Genomic DNA, 18,167 nt, shown 5'->3' on the forward strand with positions numbered 1-18,167 from the left:
CACAGTGCATTTCTGTGTGTACATATCCATTACGCACTATTCAATTTTATTTTTAGTTGGACAAACAATGCACAAATGCTTTTGCCTTTAAACTAAAACATCAAAGTCAAAGATAAACTATTGTTTTGCCACCACCCCGACTAAGGAGTTTTCTACAGCAGGGCTTGCCATCAGGGTCAAACCACACAGGGATCCCCCAGGGTCCCTAGGGAAGACGGATGCCCTGAATGTGGTAAAGATGGGCAGCAAGGACCTTTCTAGGCAGAGTTCCCAAGACGCCTCAGAAGGGAAAGTGTGATACTGAATGTCATGCTCAGGGAGAGACTCGCATAGACTGCAGGAAACAGACAAAAGACTATTGCTGGCTATGGTAACAGAGCAGGCTGAACCGGCCTTGAGAGGACACCTTTGCTCAAAGCAGGAGGCAAGAGCGGGAGCTGCCCTTCAGGGCTCTTCCAGTTCCAGTGACGGACAGCTGTCTCCAGAGTCCCTGCCTGTGTCCCCCCAGGAGACAGAAAGGGAACTCAGCCTCCCATGTCTTCCTATCTGAGTCAAGTCGCCTCAGGGGACAGCGGGTTTGCAGGCTGCTTAGGAGTTTACCTTGTTGTAAAATTTATTATTAGTTTTTTGTGGTTTTTTTACCCTGGAAAGGTAAACCAGGGTGATTTTTGAGGTCCTCTCCTTTGTTTATTTATTTTCATGACCAACAAAGAATTGGGAGGGTAGGAGGTGTCTTGAAATCCTCAGTAACAGGAGCTGGCTCAGATTCTTTCCCTGAGCGCTTTCTCCCTGGGCCCAGTGACAGGGGGAGGTCTGATAAAAGGGTGCCATGTAGAAGTTTTGGGACCCATCTGGGTCCTTAAATCCAGGGATTAATTGTGTTCCTTCTTTGGGCCTGATTTTCTTCAGATAAAATTGATTCCATCAGCCTTTGGGAATAGTCCGGTGTCCCCTCCCTCCTTGTGAGCTTTAGAATGGCCCTGACCTTGTTTTGCCCTTCCCTGCCATGGAACTTCCCATTTGGGAGAGTCTGGTTTTTCCTGAGTGACGGGTTGGGGAAGTCAGATAACGGACAAAAATCTGGGACCAGACGTAGTCCCAAAGGCTAATGGAATCACTTTGCTCTGAAGAAAATCAGGTCCAAAGGGGAGGGGAAACCAATTACTCCTGGACTTAAGGACTCAGATAGGGGTGGAGAGAGAAAGGGACAGGCTGGCAGGAACCTGCACATCCTTAGACCCACGTGCCCGTCCCCACCTGCGCTCAGCACATTTCTCCTCTCCCAGCAGAGTCACGCGGCGGGAGGCCTGGACGTGCTAGCTGGGGCTCTGGACTACCTGCACCGGGAGGTGAGGCTTGCAGCTCCCCAATGCCTGGGGACCACAGGCCCTGAGCTGCCCTTCCCTGCTTACATCTTGGGCAGCGAGACGGAAGCTGCCCTTCCAAGGGCTGATGGGGCAGGTGCCAGTTTATTCTCAAGTGGCCCTAGGCTGAGATGAGGAAAATGGACTCAGGAGGGAAACGTAGACCCAAGGGAGAAGGACATTTCTGAGCAAGGCTTCTGGGGAGGAAGAAGGGATAGAGCACTGTTCCTCCCTGGGGTCGCAGTGACCCTCCTCGTCCTTGAAGCCTCTAAGTCTGGGGCAGGGGCAGCCCAAGGGCCTTCCCTTTCTAAAGTGACCTTTATGAGCACTGCAGTTCTGAGAACCCAGGGAGCTCTCACCCCCACCCTTTGCTCCCCAGGGAGGCAGCTTTCCCGTCAGGCCCACAGCCCCTGAGGACTTGCTCCCCTGTTGACACTGGGGTGGGGAGATGCCCTGTCCCCATGACACATGGTGAATGGCAGGGCTGGCTGTGCTGGCCACTTTGGACAGACCCCAACCAAACACCTCCCAAAGGAGGTTTTAATCAAGGAGAGGCCCGCCATGTTCAACCAGATGCCAAAAAGGCTCAAACCCAGGGTTCCAGAGAAGCCCCTGGGCCGCCGTGGTGACCTTGCAAATGCTCATCTTTTCCCTTGTCCCCTCCTAGGTCCCCAAAGTATTTGTGAACCTGGTGGATCTCTCTGAGACTCTGATGGTCTCTCCCTGGGACCAAGGGACTCAGCTCAGGTAAAAAGGGAAAGTGAAATGAAACTGTTCATTGACCGCCATGTGTCAGGCACAGTGTGAGGCACTCCACATGCTTAAGTCCTATGAGGGAGACCCTACCCTTTATTCTCCCCAATGTGTGCCTCCTTCCTTCTCCAGAACCTCTAAGACTTCCAACTTCTCCTTCCACACTCCTTAAGCAACTCCCAGTGTCCCCCCCCCAGCACCCTACTGCCCCCATGGGCAGCCTGAATGGCCAACATGGCACCCACACTCTCATTTCTGGCTTGTTTTAACCAGCAGCCCCACGGCAGAGCCCTGCAGGGACTCAGGGGAGACCTCGAAGTTTTCCAAGGTGGTGACACAGTGGTCCTATCAGGTGAGGCCACCCTGGGAGGCTGGCTGTTGGCCCCCAGGGGCAGGTGGTTCTGGAGAGAGCAGGGATGGTAGGAACAAGGAGGGAGGGAGCAAGCTCCTTAACGTCAGACTTCTTCCACTGAACTCGGGATGAGAGTCAGGGACCAAAGAGAGCCCCTCTGCATTCTCTTCCCGGCGATGTGCTGGTATTCCTTTTGTGAAGTGGGGACTAAACACTGGTTGGGGGGGGGGGGAGGGCGGTCGTGGTACCTAAAGTCAAAGATCAAGAAGAACTTTGCAAGTTCATTCTGAAATGCTTTTGGTTGCCATCACCACTTGCACCATGCATCCGTGGCTGGTGAGCTGGTTTTGCCCAGGCTGGGCTTGCTTCCCAGACCACAGCCCCAGGGCAAGTCAGGATTCCAGAAGATGAGCCATTCGGTTTAGAGAAGGGATCCAAGGGAGCGTGGATGGCTCAGTGGACACCATCATCCCTGTCAGCAAACAGCTCAAAGCACAAGTTCCTCCTGACCTGTGTTACAGTGATGGTTTTTATTTAAGAAGCAAGTCCTACATGAAGCTGTATATGGCTCTTCTCACTTTGGACATGACCTTTTTGGAGTGGCTAACAGCTCCTCCCTCTACAGAACCCAGCCCTTGAGGAGAGCACGGGGCTCTAGCACGTGCCGGGCTGGTGTGTACTTCTTGAGCTCCCAGAGAATATATTTCAGGTCCATCTCACATATCGCCTGATGCTGGGGCTTCAGAGGAAAATGAAAACCTGATTTAGTTCATCAAAGGGCCCCAATGTGCGAGATAAGGGGGAGCTTCCGAATAACATTTAACTCTGAACAGTGCAGATGGGTGATCCTGACCTCGGGGCCCCTCAGAGCTCCCTGGTCGGAGGATGGGCAGGCTGGGTCTTGCTCGTGCTCTGGGTGCCCACCTCTCTGCTCCCTTCTTCAGGAGAGCTGGGACCGTCTCCTGGCCTCCAGCAAGTACAACAAACAGGAGTCCTTCACGGTGGTTTTCCAGCCTGCCTTCTACGAGACCCCACCTTCGGTGAGTGAGGGCTGCCGTGAGGAGCCTGAACCAAGCCTCCCCCCTCCCGCCCTCACCTCCACAGAAGACCCAGCCTGTCTGGGCTTCCCCAAGCCTAGTATATACAGTGTTGGGGGAGAAGGGCTGCGGTATTCTCTTATACTTTCTTGATAGTTTCCCCCACGGGCTTGGGTAGCCCCATGAGGTAGGTTCTTAGAAGCAGAGCTGCCCAAAGGTAGAGCATGGACTTGATCCAGGCAGGTCTGGCTCTGGAACGGGCCAGATGTGTGACTTTGGGCAAGTTGTTTGCACTCTCAGTGCCTTGGTTCCTCATCTGTGAGGTCAGGGCTGTTACTTTCTCTCCCTCTAGGCTGATTGTCAGGATTGCGTTGAGTAAATAAGTATGTGTATGGAACTCAGAGCAATACTGGTGCTTAGGAGCCCTCAGTCTCTCCTAGCTCTTGTGCCTATTCAGGATAGAATCTCCAGGCAGCCCACATGACCCCCCTCCGCATGCTCTACCATCCATCCCTGGGAGGGAGGGTACTTGGAGTTGCCCCCACCCACCCACCAGGTCACTGGGCAAATGCCTCTTGACTCACATGAGCATTATGATGGGTTCACACATGCTCCGCAAGTTCTCGCCGAGGCTTTAGCCCTGTGCATCTGGGATGCTCCCTCCTTCCAGGCTCCTGGATCCTGCCTGTTGGAGTCATGGTGTCCCCTCTGGGACCTCAGTGATATTCTGATAGTGGTTTAAAAGGAAGAGGAGGAATATTAGTCCCCATCCTCCCCACCCCCACTCAGACCACACCTGATTCACTTCCCCATCACCGGCTCCTTCTGTTTAGCTCAGTATGTACAGCCTTAAGCTAACAAAGAGCAGCCAGACATTTGACCTCCGTCTTCAGGCCCCCACCTCTGAGCCCTGGCCCCAGACAGGGTCCTGTAAGTACCCACCATTATTGGTGGGGATGGGACTGAGAGAGTCTGGACAGGTCAGGGCCACCCCGTCTCTGCCAGGGAGAGCTTCACAGTGCGCATCAGGTCACCCCATCCTTAGGGGCGCACAGGGGTTCTTATCTGGGTTCTCTTTCAGGGGGAGCAACCACTCCAGGATCCCAGCACACTCGCCTTGAATCTCTGGAACAGCATGGTGAGTGGCTTGGGGCCCCAGGGGCCTGCTGTGCCTGCTGGGGGTTTGGCACGCAGGAAGAGAGGAAGGACCTTCACCGCCACACCCACTGTGCCCACTGCTCTGATGGAGGGGCTGCAGGATGCCTGCAGGGCCCCAGGACGATGATTCTGGGCCACCAGGAACCCTTCCCATACCCAGTGACAGCCCAGCTCTGACCTCCTGGGGAGTTCACCTTAGCCAGGTCTGGGCCACCACAGTCCTATTCTTCCCAGAGGCAGGGTGTCTCCTCCGAGTCTATGCAGGTGACTTCACTTGGAGCGGGGCACTGAGGATCAGGTTCGCATAGCAGTTCCACCCATCACGTGGCTCAAAGGCCCCAGGGTGGTGCCCGTGATGAGCACGGACTTTGAATGATGACGACCTGGGTTTGAAGTCCTAATTCCACTCCTCATTAGCTGTGTGAATGTAGGCTCTCAGCATCCCGTCTGCAAATTCCTGATCATAACCCCTGACCAACACATGTCATGTGTGTGGCTTGCTCCTGGCCCTCAGTGAGTCCCTCACCACATGTGGGCCCTTCTTACTGTACCTATGACGGGCTTTCCCCGGACTATGGAGGTCCCCCAGGGCCAGCTGGGATCAGTCTGTGGACGGGATAGAACATCAGAACTGTGAACATTTCCAGGGCACCAGACAGACACCTGATTTTGCCGTTTTTTCCCCCATCCAAGTTGCCCTAGTTTAGAATTCCCGTGATGGAAATTTGGTTTCTTCCTCCTTGGTTCAAGAAATTGCTCCCATCTCCTCAGTTGATGTGCTGTGCTGAGACCCATGAGCCGCTGCATTCAGCACACATTAGCCAGCAGCAAGGAGAGCAGACAGGGTCCCCGGATGGCCCATGGCAATGGGTTCACACCATCCCTTGGAGAAGACAGTGATTTGTTTTTTGATTTCTTTGAACAAGGACCCGTTAGTGGGTCTGACCCTTCAGCAGGATGTTTCTCCAGAAACCTACTCTGCTGCTTGGACGGGCAGAGAAAAGGAATGTGACCCTTCCTGCAGGGGCTGTCCTCCTTCTACCCTCTCTCCAGGGGAGAAGGGCTGATTCCAGCTCAGCCAAACCTCTTTCCTCCTCCTTCTATGTCATCTTTCTCCCAAGCAACAGAAGGGCACCTACAACGTGCCCTGCCCAATGCTGGGTCCGAGGAAGATAACAGAAGACATGCCAAATGACCCCACCCTCGCTGAACCCAGGGTGTGGCTGGAAGGATCAGGCAACCCAGAAGAACAAGAGCAAACTTGAACTCAGCCAGCAGTGATGTGCAAGACTGTGCACCCAAAAATGATATGGGCGAGAGATCAGGAGAGCCCCATGGGGGTGGGCTTCCGATTGGCTTTGTAGGATGTATTGGACGAGGTCAGCATGGGCATTCCCAGGCAAGAGGGACTTCTGGGAGCAAAGAGATTGGAGAAAAGAAGGGGGCTAATGCATTAACAAGGGTTGGTATGAGGGTGGTCTGCTGAGAGAGGAAACGTGGGGATCAGCAGGCCCTGAGAATGAATGAAGACCCTCTAATGCCAGAAAGAGCAGATCCAGGGCAAGGGCTCTTCTCCCCCCGGCTCTCTCTGCTCCTCTCCCCCCCCCCCCCCCCCCCTCCTTCTCCGCCTCCACCCCTTCATCTTGCTGTTGATCATCATCGGTGGCCAAGCAGTGGTGATAATGAACTGCCGCGAATGAGCCCAAGCCCTGGCCTTCACATTCAGGCAGGCACACGGCACCCCAGTGCCCTCTGACCCGCCTGAGGGTGAGGACAAAGATGAGTCTGAGCAGGCCCACAGATGGGGACAGAAAGGTTCACACTCTAGGCCAGAGGATTAGGACATAGAGTAGGTGTCACAAGGGCTCAGAGAAGGAGGGGGGCAACTTTCCTGGGTGGGCAGTTACCCCCACGGTCTCCAGACCCGTCCACCCAAGCACCAGTCATTTCCCAGGGAGAGTTCTTGAGGTCCCTGCCGCCAGGCCAGTGGGGACAGAGGGGCTTCCCTAGGTGTGTCTGTCCCCTGGCTTCCTCACGGGTGAAATGCAGACCATCCATGGCTCCCAGAGTGAGCACAGCTGCTAGAACTGCTGGAGCGCATGGGCTGCTCCTGCAGGCATGGACCATAAGAAAGGGTGAGGGCAAAGGGTACTGGGTAAAGAGCCAGAAAACCTGAGTTCTGGTTCCAGCTGTGTTTGGGGTTGTTTCTTGGGGTGAACCGTGTGGTCTTTCTGGGCCTCCATTTTCTCCACTTGCCAAAGGGGTGTAATGACCCTCAGGCAGCCTCGGAGGGCTGTGGCAAAACACATGAGTGGTTCCCCCTTGGGTTCACTCCCGTGTCTTCCTAGGGACACGAGGAGGGCAGGAGTGTCTCTGCCTCTGCCTCCTTGAGTCTCTGCTGTGTTGGACTTAGCTGAGACCACAGAGATGAAAGTGAGGTATGTCCATTCAAGTCCACGTTCACAGACACAGAGAGCCCTGAACGAGGGCCACCCTCCTCCATGGGGAGCACAGAGGGCCCAACACAATCGCTGTGACCACAGGGGCTCAAGGTCCGCTGCTTCTCTCCCCCACCATGCCCCAGGACCCCACGGTGGGGGCGGCTGTGCTGGCTACACCAGGATCTGCTCTCCCCGGCCCAGCCCCAGGGCCCCTGTAAGCTCTGAGGGCCGGCAAAGGAAAGTTCCACACGGCTACAGGAGACAGGGTGAGCAGCCCTGCTTCTGAAACACCCCGGAACCACCCCGGCACGACACTCCCCCAGACTGAAGCTGAGCTCCTGGCACAAAGCTGGAGGATTTGGGGTGGGAGACATCGTTCATTCCCTTGGCCCTTCGTAATGCTGCCGCTGCCCCCTCAATCATTTCTGATAATTCTTATGCAACACGAGTTCTGGAGAGACCCACCCTTGGGGAACTCAATTCCCAGATCCTTCCAGTAATCACAGAACCACCCCCCCCACCACCACTGTACGCCAAGCCCCGCGTGAGCACGGGGCACTGGAGCCCTGGGGCCAGGTGAGTACCCTCGGGAATTGCTCAGTAGAGTGGGAATTCTCCCGGGAGAGAATGTCTAAGGTCATCCCTCCCACATTCCAGTTAATTGCAGCGTGGCAGGGAGGCTGTGGAGAGGAGATGTGGGTGATTCTAGGACTGAGAAGGGGAGTGAGAGCACGAAGAGCAGCCCCCGCCGTCCCCAGAGCCTGCGTGCACTTGTGTGCGGCACAGAGGAGCGCGAGGAAGGACAGCGGGAGGGAACGCGTGGACCGGCCACGTCATTCTCCATGCTCTCTGAGCACCGAGGAGGGCAGGGGTCCGAGTGGGTGTAAAGGGCATTAGAGGAGCGGGAAGAATGTAGGAGACTAATCAAGAGACATTTGGGGAAAGGCTCTTAAAGGAAAGTGTTGATTCAAGCCTGTGAGTTTCCCTTCTTTAAGGTCCTTAAAAACATGGGCTCTGCTATGTCCATTCCACCAGAATTAGTAAGATGTGACTCTCTCAAAGTGTCTTTCCAGACTCTATTATTGATTAATTCCTTGAAAGACGGGAGGGGAGAAGAAGACAGGCCACCACTGAACACTCCCTTGCAGAGAGCAGCCTTGAACATTCTCGGTGGGACCTCCCATTTCTAGAAGTGTCCACTTTCAGAATAAAACTGAAAGAAGGCGGGAACCCCCATTCCTCCTCCAGCCTTTGAGCTAAAGGGTTGCCCCTCCTTTTCCAAAAGGTTAAGTTAATTACACTCTCTTATCTGACCTTGTCCATTTGGATGAAGAGCTAATCCCAGGAAGGGTAAAGGTCTCTCCCTGCTTCTTGTTTATGGGGCACAGATGCCGGGATAAGATATTGCTGAAGAATCTAAAATCTTCATGGAGGATGGCAGAGCCCATGACTGAGCCAGACAGGGCACTCCATCTGGTAGCCTCCTGCCTTTTGTGTCCTTTGTCAAGTCATCGGAAGGGAGGTGAGGGACAAAGCCGCCATGAGAGCTCAGTACCTGTGGGCCGTAGGGCTGACAGCAAACATGAGTTTCCCAAGTGGCAGAATAGCAGGTGCAAAAGGAAATCTGTCTTCTTTCAAAGCTTCCTCATCCTTCAAGTGTTCACATATATGTAATGACCATTTAAAGATAACAAAAGGACTTTAGGGTTGCCTGGGTGACTCAGTTGGTTGAGTGGCTGAGTCTTGATTTCAACTTAGGTCATGATTTCAGGGTCCTGGGATCGAGCCCTGTGTTGGGCTCCACGCTCAGTGGGGGAGTCTGCTTGAAGATTCTCCCTCTCACCCTCTCCCTGCTAGTGCATGCTCTCTCTCTCTCTTTCAAATAGATCTTTAATAAAAATAACAAAAAGGAACTAAAAAAAAAAAAAAAAAAGCCCATGGGGCACCTGGGTGGCTCAGTCAGTTAAGTGTCTGACTCTGGATTTTGGCTCAGGTCAAGAACTCAGGGTCGTGGGATCGAGCCCTGTGTTGACTCTGCGCTCAGCAGAGTCTGCTGGAGATTCTCTCTCCCACTGCCTCTGCCCCTCCCCCTCCTTCCCTCCCTCCCTCTCTCTCTCTCCCCGTGTCTCTCTCTCAAAAACAAGTCCTCTCCCCACTGAACTCTTTAGTTGCCTTCATTTTCCCGTCTGCCCCTCAGTGCTTTTACCTGAGTGGTTCACCTGCTGTTCCCCCGGCTGGCACACCATGCACTTTCTGTCTGTGTTCCCTAGGCGTTGGTAATCGTTTAAGCAGGTGCCCAGATCAACACTGACCCCACCATCACTCATTCCTGAACCCCGAGACGTTCAAGTTGTTTGGGAGTGGGGGCCGTGCTGTGCCTCATGTCTGTTCCTCTGGGTCCCGGTTAAGGACATGGGACTTGAGGCAGAACCCATAACTGGCCTCACTCCCAGCCATGAAAGCAGTCTTCAGCTAGCAGAGGCTTTCCTTCCCTACTGGACGGGGGTTCGTGCACGCAAAGGGAAGGGGAGCCCTGGGGAGAGGTGCCTGCCTGACACAAAAGCCAGGTGTTTGCCCTTCCTTCCCATCCCTGCTGTCCTCCCTGAGGGAAGTTTCATCAGGGTTGGTGTCCCTGTCCCAGCTCACTGTCTCTGGCATTCCATGTCTCCTTCTGGAACATCAGGAGGGGTGGGTTTGGAATCACTGAACCCTCCTGCTGAGGGGCCCCAACTAGAGCGTGCACTGGGATCTCCTAGAGGGCTTATTAAAATGCACAGTACTGGACTCCACCCCAAAGTTTCTGACTTCAGTAGGTCTGGGATGGGGTTGGAGATTTGCATTTCTAACGTGTCCCCAGATGATGCTAAGGCTCCTTGCTGGCCCAGGGTCACACCTGGAGAAGTGCTGGGCAAAAAAGCCTCTGTCGGTGATACCCCAGGATGTGGCCACCTATGCAAGAGTTCTCTGTTCTAAAGATCACCTCCTTTTCTAGATGAAGCCAGCAGGACAGAAAGACGAACCATTCGGTGCAAGAGAGAGAAGGCCAGTGGCATGTCCCTCTCAGGTGGGCCAGAACTGGGGAGGGGAAGATGGTGGGGAGAGAATCCCTGGCTGAGCTGGGGAGAGAGATGGGGTCCCGAAGAAGTGGGCTTTGCTGTGACATGGGGTCTTACCTGGCTGAGACATGAGCCCCCTTAGAGTCTTGGCTTGGCTCTTCTAGGCAGCGCACAGCTTTGTGTACTTGACATGCCTAAGGTTTATACCTGTGGGTCGGGGAACCATGTTAGCAGAACTGAGGCCCCTTCCACACCTGTGGAGGTCATAGGACCAGAGCCACAGCTTATCTGGTCCCAAATGTGAGGATGGGTGTCTTAAATAATGTGCCTAATATATAGCAGGTATGGAATTAATGCTACTGAATGAATGAAAGAGAAAAGAAAAAACTGAACATAAAGCCCGAGAATTCCTTTTTATCATTTAATGCTAGTTAAATACCGAATTGGTAAGGTTTTATTAGTGGGCTGTAACAACTGTGTAATTCATCCAATTTCCCTCTTTGCCTTGGCTGCCAGGAAGCTTAAAACTAAGTTCTCTTTTTATGGAAATAGAAGTACATTGCCTGGTAGCATGAAGTTCAGGTAGCAAGAGAGGCTGACAGTTAGAAATGGGAAATTTCAAAGTATTAATGAGCTCCTTCAGAGAACTAATGAGCAGAGAAGAAAAGCCAGAGAATGGTTTTTCTCATCATTTCAAGGATGGTATGAAAGTTCCAAATTGGCCAAAGGAGGCATTGTTGGGTGATACGGCCTGATGAATGAATGATACTGATTTCTAGGTCACGGTTACAATGTATTACCTTCCTCTGCAGGAGAATCCCTATCTGTTCACCTACAAGAACAGCAACTACCTGCCCAGACTGCCAAAATCTCAGGAGAGGCTTGAGGTAGGCTGAGGTTTTCTGAGACTGACAAACATGCAAATGAACCAGGGGCGGGACCCCTTGCTGGATCTTTGGAACTTTCCATGTGGTGCTCTAGGTCCTGGAACCCCGTGAACAGGCTGGAAAGGGTGGAAGGGCAAACGTGTGGCTGCCCCCCTCAGTGCTTGAAGCAGGTCTGCCCTGCAGCATTCTGAGGCTTCAGGGGTGCCTTGGGGTGCTCAGCCACCGCCTGCTTCCTGCCTGTCTATTCTGATGTAAAACAAGACTCCTCAGGCCCGCCCCAAATCATTTTAGACTCATCTGAGCCCTTAAACTGAGGAGAAAGTTAAGAAAAAGTGGAAAAATGTGGTAAAGGCTGAAACCAGACAGCATGGAGACCCCCAGGCCTCCGAAGTTGGCGCGTACCTGCCGGGGCCATCTCACACTCACATCTCACTGGGTGCTTATCTCATGAGTGTCTCTGATATTTCCTGTCAAGATTAGATAGGGCACCCCCTGCACTCCTCTGAGGAGCCGGGAAACACTTGAAGGCTGATGTCCTCATTCTCAGAGGACTGGGGCCATTACGAGTTGAGACAACTTTGGTCCTCATGCCATCGCTGCCTCCCTGTTGTATAAAGAGGATGACTGGTACTCCGGGCGGCACAGGCAAAGCTGACAGCTTGGGTCCCCGCCACAAAGCCTGAGCGATAGAGTGTGAAAGGCCCTTGATTTATCAACGTGTCCCACGCTTTCTAACAAATATCTCAGCCGTGAGGATACATCCGGGAGGCAGCATGGTACCGTGAGGTGAGAGAACCAGCTGTGGGTTCAAATCCAGACTCTTCCACTTACTGGCTCTGTGTCATTGGGCAAGGGGCTTACAATCTCTGGGTCTTGGTGTTTTGTTAAATCTGTGAAATGATAGTCACAGCCTGATCTCATAGAGTTGTTCTTAAATTATAATACATTAGTAAGTATAAAGTGCATCTACTAGTGTCCAGTATGCCCTAAGTTCTATATAAGTGTTGCTATTATTGTCATCTGATAAGAAGGAGCAACACATTCTCTTGGGATACATTTATTGAATATCTTCTGTGTACCACTGGAATGCAGGGACTCAGAGCAGGTACCCAGTCACTATTTGTCAAATGGCTAAATGGGTGGGTGGATGGAGGAATGCCAGACATGAGCGAGAAAACCACGGATAAAATACATCACGTGTCACAAGGAATTCAGCCCAGTGGAACCAACCAGCAATTGTAGCATGGTGGAGTGAGTCCTATAATTAAAGTTCCCAGGGGTATTCCGGAACATAGAGGAGGCAACCAACCAGAGAGGGTTGACAAGGCTTCCCAAAGAGTACAAATGACCCCAACCTTGAAGGATGACTAAGGGTGACCAGGTGGATGGGAGTGTGAGAACTCGGAGGGAAAGGTAAGGGGGGATGGAGGTGAACTTGGGCAGAGACATGGAGAACATGAGAACTGAGTCAAGAGCTGGTGGTTTAGAATGTCAGGGTCCTCTTGGGATGTGTTAAAGAGGATGGAATTCATGCTGATGTCAGTGCAGCAGAAATGTATTTTTTCAACCAACAAATACTTAATCAAGCATCTACTGTGCACTGTTTGGGGCTATAAAGATACAGTACACAAAACAGACAAAAATCCTGCTTCCACTGAGAATTTGGGTGAGGGGGGTGGTGACACAGTTTTATTATGTTGGGGGAGAGAGAGTACATCATCTTTATGGGCTCAGAGGCTGGGGAGGAAGCCCACAGGACTGAAGGCTGTGGATGCTGCGGGATTCCAGGCAAGAAGTAACACAGGCCTGGGCCTAGGCCCAGGTGGAGGGACTAGGGAGAGGGGACAGTATGGGGAGCATTTAGGAAAGGAAGTCGTAGACACTCGGATAGGAGTGTTGAAGGAGAGGGAGGGATCTTAAGCGATACCTACGTTTCTATATTGACCGGTGTTTTCCAAATAAAGACCCTGCTTCTCATCCAGTTTCCTACATTGCAAGATCCATTTCTACTCCTTCTCTGCGCATCTCATTGCAGGTGAGAGACGGAACGGAAATCCTGTGTCCTGACAAGGAGCCCTCTGACACAATTCCCACCTCAGGTACTTGGCTCCAATCAAGGGGTTTCTGACCTCATTTGAGGCCTGAAGTCATCGACGTAAGGGCAACCTTAACAGGCTTTCCACACGGTCTGAGATCCACCTGAGAGGCTTTCTCCAAGAGCAATAGAGATCACTTTGGGGGTATATTTGTAAGTTCATGCCTGTGTTTGATTATTCTTTAAACTAGGATAACACTATTATCGGAAAGCATTTATTAAGCATTAACTGTGTACCAGGTCTTACTCTGTGAAGAGCCCAGTGTGAGTCAAGTGAGCACCTGTCGTTGCCCCAGCCTTTAAGCCTTGATGAGGTGAATTTGTTCTCCGAAAAGCAAAACTATCTTTAAGCGGGAAGCAAAAATAACCAGTCCATCCTGCATGTCAGAGTCGTATGCAGGATGCACTCAAACATTGCACAGAACAGGAAAGCATGCCATCTTATAAACATGCCATTCTCACTGCTTCTCAGTATTTCCAAAATGACTGTTGCCAGGCCAGGAAAATGAGACTCGTGGAATGTTCCGGGCAGACACCCTCCCCAAAGGGGGCTGTCTCAGGGCTAAATCTTTTCCTCCAGGTGAGCCAGCCTGAGAGTGATGGCTGTGTGCACATGACCATGGGCGATCGTGGCGGGGTCGGGGAGGCTGTATGTTGAACCGCAGGACTCAAAACATCAGCCCAGGAGCTTTCTTGCAACAGTGCAATGGGTTCCCATGCTTGGTCCTAGAGCAAGCATCTGTTCACTCTGTTCATCTGTTCACTCATCTGTTCACGTGTTCATTCATTTGTTAGATGATTGTTGCATGCCTCCTAGGTGCCTTCCAATGTAGAAAATTAGGTTTGGAGATGTCACCAGGCCTAGCAGGATTCTTTCGGGGAGGCAGCTCTTTGTAGGCAGACGTTTCCTTTGGCTGAGTGTTAGGAGAACAGCTAACTGTCAGCCTGTCCCTTCATGCATGTCTTAGCTCTCCATGCTCAAATTAAGCCATATGACTGGCAAGTTAGTTAAAAATGCTTGTACCAAAACTTCGGTATACACCTGGCTCTTGTTCTAAGTTGCAGAAGGATAGAACAGGTGATAAGGCTCTTAGGCACACATACGTTTAGTCTTTAGAACTTTCCCTCCTTCATACTTGGTGATGACTCATTCCTGTTGGTTAGTTTGCTAGCAGAACTGGAGCAGCAGAAACAAATTTCTAGCTTCCTACAGAGGCCGTCCTATAGCAAAACCCCAAAGATGTAAGTACATATGTATGTACAGACGTATGCACGTATAGGGAGACAGAATTTGAATGTTTTAATCACTGTAGTCTTTACAGAGAAATGATACCCTTCTCCTTTTTAATCTTATCATTCTGAGAGGATGAGCTATAAAGCATTTTGCAATCTGCCTAGATTATGCCCCTGTCATGTCAATGATAACCAACCAGTCCCTTAGAACATATCTCAATGCCCTAAAACCAAATAAAATGTGAACCTCTTCTTTATTCCCTGACCCCAGAGATTACTGTGTTTATTGGTACTTGAAGATGTAAGCACAAGAAATCTTAAGACCTTGAAATCGAAGATACTCTGGTGGTAGGGACTGTCTGAATAAGCAAATGGATAGATTTAGGTCTCCTTGATCTAACCAAGTGGGCATGTAACCAAAATGCTGGCTTGCTCCAGCTGGGCGGCGACCCTCCTGAATGAGAGCGGGGCCTGCCTTTCTGAGTCCTGCCTGAAAGCTGTCCTTTAAGAAAATGGCCGCAGCTCAACTGGACAATAATGAAAAAACACATTTCATTACTGTGCATGATCTCTGACTGGACATTTTAACCATCCTTGTGACTGTTGGGGTAGTTAAAAAGACTTAGCATGGGGCCACGTTATTAGTTTTCCTCGATGATTGTCATATTTCTGGTGAGACTGTTCACTCCTCTGGAGATCCTGTTTGCAATCTCTAATTGAGGTGATGGTATCTGATGCATACTTACAAGATCAGGCCATCTTTATCTTTATAACTCCAATGACTCAGCACATAGTGGGAGCCCAGTAAATGTTCCCTGAGTTAATCTTAATGAGTATTTTTAATTCGGCAAGTCCGTAGTTCTGGGTTGAAAAAGATCTTTCAAACCAACTAGATCACAGTGCCTTCCCTTAAAGCAATTTTTTACTAAGACTCTGTATAAAATAACTGTTTTGCCTTTAGAGTTCTTTTCAAAAACCTCCCTTGTCACCTCTTTCCCTAGTGTTTCTCTCCAACCACCCACAGATACACCAAGCTAACCAAAAGTGATGTCTCAACATAGGGAACTGCCTTCATCAACAGGGCCACAGCCCCCAGCAACCTGGGTGCCTTACTCATTCCGTGTGGAGCCCACAGGTGATGAACCTCTTCCACCAATCTATGAGGCTTTGGAATGAGACATATGGAATTGATATAATTTTTATAACCAATTGGTATTTGGCAGCCCGAGAAATAAATAAAAGCCGCCCATTTTCCCTCCCAGTCAGTGCATACGTGCACCGTGCTGAGGGCTAGCTCCTGTGGGCTTTGTAACTTTGTACACACTTGTGTCATTTTACATTACTCCATGGCCTGCCCCTAACATAGTTGGGATGACTAAGAAAAATCTGTTGGGTCTGGCAGCTGACCTGAGGCTTTCCCAGGGAGAAAAGGGGTAGCATTTTGCAAACAAAAGACTGGCAATAAGGAGCCTGGAGGACAGTGGCTCTTGGCTCTCTATTGAAGTTGTCGATCTTGAAGTCAAGCTGCTAATTCCTTGCAGAGGGAAAACTTCAAAATATTTGAAAATAGAGATCTACAAATAGAGATGCCACTGTCACCAAGAGTATAAATTCAGAACAGTCCATTTACATTCATTGAAGACATTGATTCCTTTCTAAATCCTTGATGTCATTTCTTGTGCCCATTTGACTAAAACCAGCGATTCAAAAGCTGATATGAAAAATACCCAAGTTACAGCACCAGCTGAGCACTAAGGGTTTTACTTTGTTGTGAGCCGACCGTGTAACATGCTGTATAGACCCTGGAGATGTTTCTCTCATCACCACCTGCTCATGGGTCTTGGGACTTAACCTGGGACTAGGAAGGAAGGAATGACGTCCCATAGGGATTAATAGCCTGCTTGTCCCCGGGCGGGACCAGTCTGCCGAGCAAGTGCAAAATCACCCCAAGACACTTGGATGAATAAGTATTTCTTTTCCTTGCAGTTTCCATCATCTAAAGCTTCAAGACTGCAAAGTCTCTGACACAGAGCCACTAATTTAGCCTGTAATTCAAGTTAGTGCATTTCTTGAGCTCTTGAAGATGTGCAAGGTGCATGTTTCTTCAGATAAACCCACACCAAAGCACTTCCAGGGCAGAAACACGGTTCTAATCTTGTGCCAGCCATTTACTGCCATTGCAGAAGTCTTCACATAGGTCCCTAAAATCAGAGAGCTCATGGGTTGGGCAGCTGTAGCTAACAATGAAGAGAAAGCTGGTTTTTTCAGATGATGGCCCTGGGTGGTTTAAGCTGTTGGGTTGTACAAGACAAAACTCCAAAGTGTCCAGTCTTTTCCCCATTCTATAGTCTACCATTTTCTCGCTATTCAGGACATTTTGTCATAGCTTGGATGGCCTTCTGATAAGAGGCCCCCTCTCTGTAGAAATCCTGATGAGTTATTGATGTATTTATCAACTCCTTTCGGGGTGGTGGACAGTTTGTACCAGATAATGTTTAGTTTATCAGCCCACATAAATTTAATCTTATCTGTAAATAGTTCTTTGTCCAAGGAGAGCAATTGCTAAAGTGCTGTGCTGGGTTTGCAGTCTGAGTCTTTGTCATACATGATGATATTAGCAAAGCTCAAGTCAAGGTCTACAGGATATTAAACAAATGAAACATGTCAGGCTCTATCTTCATAAAATCCCAGATAAGTCAGACTCCTCCCATTCAGGCTTCGCTCATTTGATTTATTATCTCTCAAAGGAAATCCTTCAGAACAACCAACAGGAGGACCCCCCCCCAACAATCTATCTATACATATATACACACACATAGATGTGGACATGGGTGCACGCGTGTATGTGTGTACATTTCCTTTGCTACAAATTTAGGTGACCAGTTGCAGCTGCCTCTTTAGCAAACTGTAATGTGCTTTTGAAGCAAATCTGTCCATCTTTCCCACATTTTATCAGCTTCAAAGATTCCCCTAACCTTTGCCCACTAGCAAGTGCTCACAGTATTCACTATGTGTATCATACATTATGGCAACAAGAAGAGAGTGATTGACTGTCATCACGAGAAACTAAAATAAGCCCTCCGGAGTTGAGGAAAGGAGGTCTTATTTTCTGTTTTGTTGCCTTTTTTACCCATAGCCCAATTTCTTTGAGAAGAGGTCATTTTAAAGTTCTCAGGCTCAACCCCATGGATGTGTGCTGATGGGCACAGCTGGCTTTGTGATTTGATATTGTTCTTCTAACCACACATCTTTAGCCCACCCCCTCCCACGACCTACTAAAGCAGGACTCTGAGGGTAAGAACCGACCATCTGTGTTGTAACAAGCTCTCCAGATGATTCTGATGCATGCTCAAATTTGAGGACCGCTAATGTATATATTTTGCATACACACATTCATAATTATGTGTGTGTGGGTTTGCATGCTGTCACAGGAAGAGGCAGGGACTTTTTGCTTTTTCAGTGAGAGCAGATCCTCAGGGGGAGCGACAGCTCCTTGTCTGCAGATGGCATAGAAGTCAGGTAGAAAAGATGTCTCTACAGTAGGAGATAAGACTTGGAGATCCCTTTAAACATTGTTTCCAGTGAGTGTTAATGCAGCTTCTTGTGCAGACCTAATTCTACAACCATGATCTGGGTGTTGATGGGTGAAGTGGGCCCCGTGTAGCCCCGTGGGTCACAAGCATCTTGTGTCCTGTGTTTCATTGGATGTCTTACAGGCGGTGTAGGAATTTTAGGTGCACTTGGATTCATGTTCATCTGTGTATAAGGTAAAGGGGTAGATAATACAGTAC

General features: G+C 50.3%; 1 protein-coding gene across 9 annotated transcripts in view; it reads left to right on the forward strand.

Moving 5' to 3' along the window:
• Positions 1-18,167, forward strand: part of PLB1 (phospholipase B1) — a 152,720-nt gene that overhangs the window by 65,879 nt on the left and 68,674 nt on the right. For 8 of the 9 annotated variants that reach the window (XM_027623350.1, XM_027623353.1, XM_027623349.1 and 5 more), the window contains 8 exons: positions 1,287-1,349; positions 2,032-2,111; positions 2,391-2,469; positions 3,414-3,509; positions 4,588-4,644; positions 10,098-10,169; positions 10,974-11,048; positions 13,084-13,147. In XM_027623350.1, coding sequence (XP_027479151.1) covers positions 1,287-1,349; positions 2,032-2,111; positions 2,391-2,469; positions 3,414-3,509; positions 4,588-4,644; positions 10,098-10,169; positions 10,974-11,048; positions 13,084-13,147 — 586 coding nt within the window. The remainder of the gene's footprint in view (positions 1-1,286; positions 1,350-2,031; positions 2,112-2,390; positions 2,470-3,413; positions 3,510-4,587; positions 4,645-10,097; positions 10,170-10,973; positions 11,049-13,083; positions 13,148-18,167) is intronic. The other variant, XM_027623354.1, reaches the window with a different exon arrangement.

The sequence above is a fragment of the Zalophus californianus genome, chromosome 8 (genome assembly GCF_009762305.2).
Source record: "Zalophus californianus isolate mZalCal1 chromosome 8, mZalCal1.pri.v2, whole genome shotgun sequence".
Classification (NCBI taxonomy): Eukaryota; Metazoa; Chordata; class Mammalia; order Carnivora; family Otariidae; genus Zalophus; species Zalophus californianus.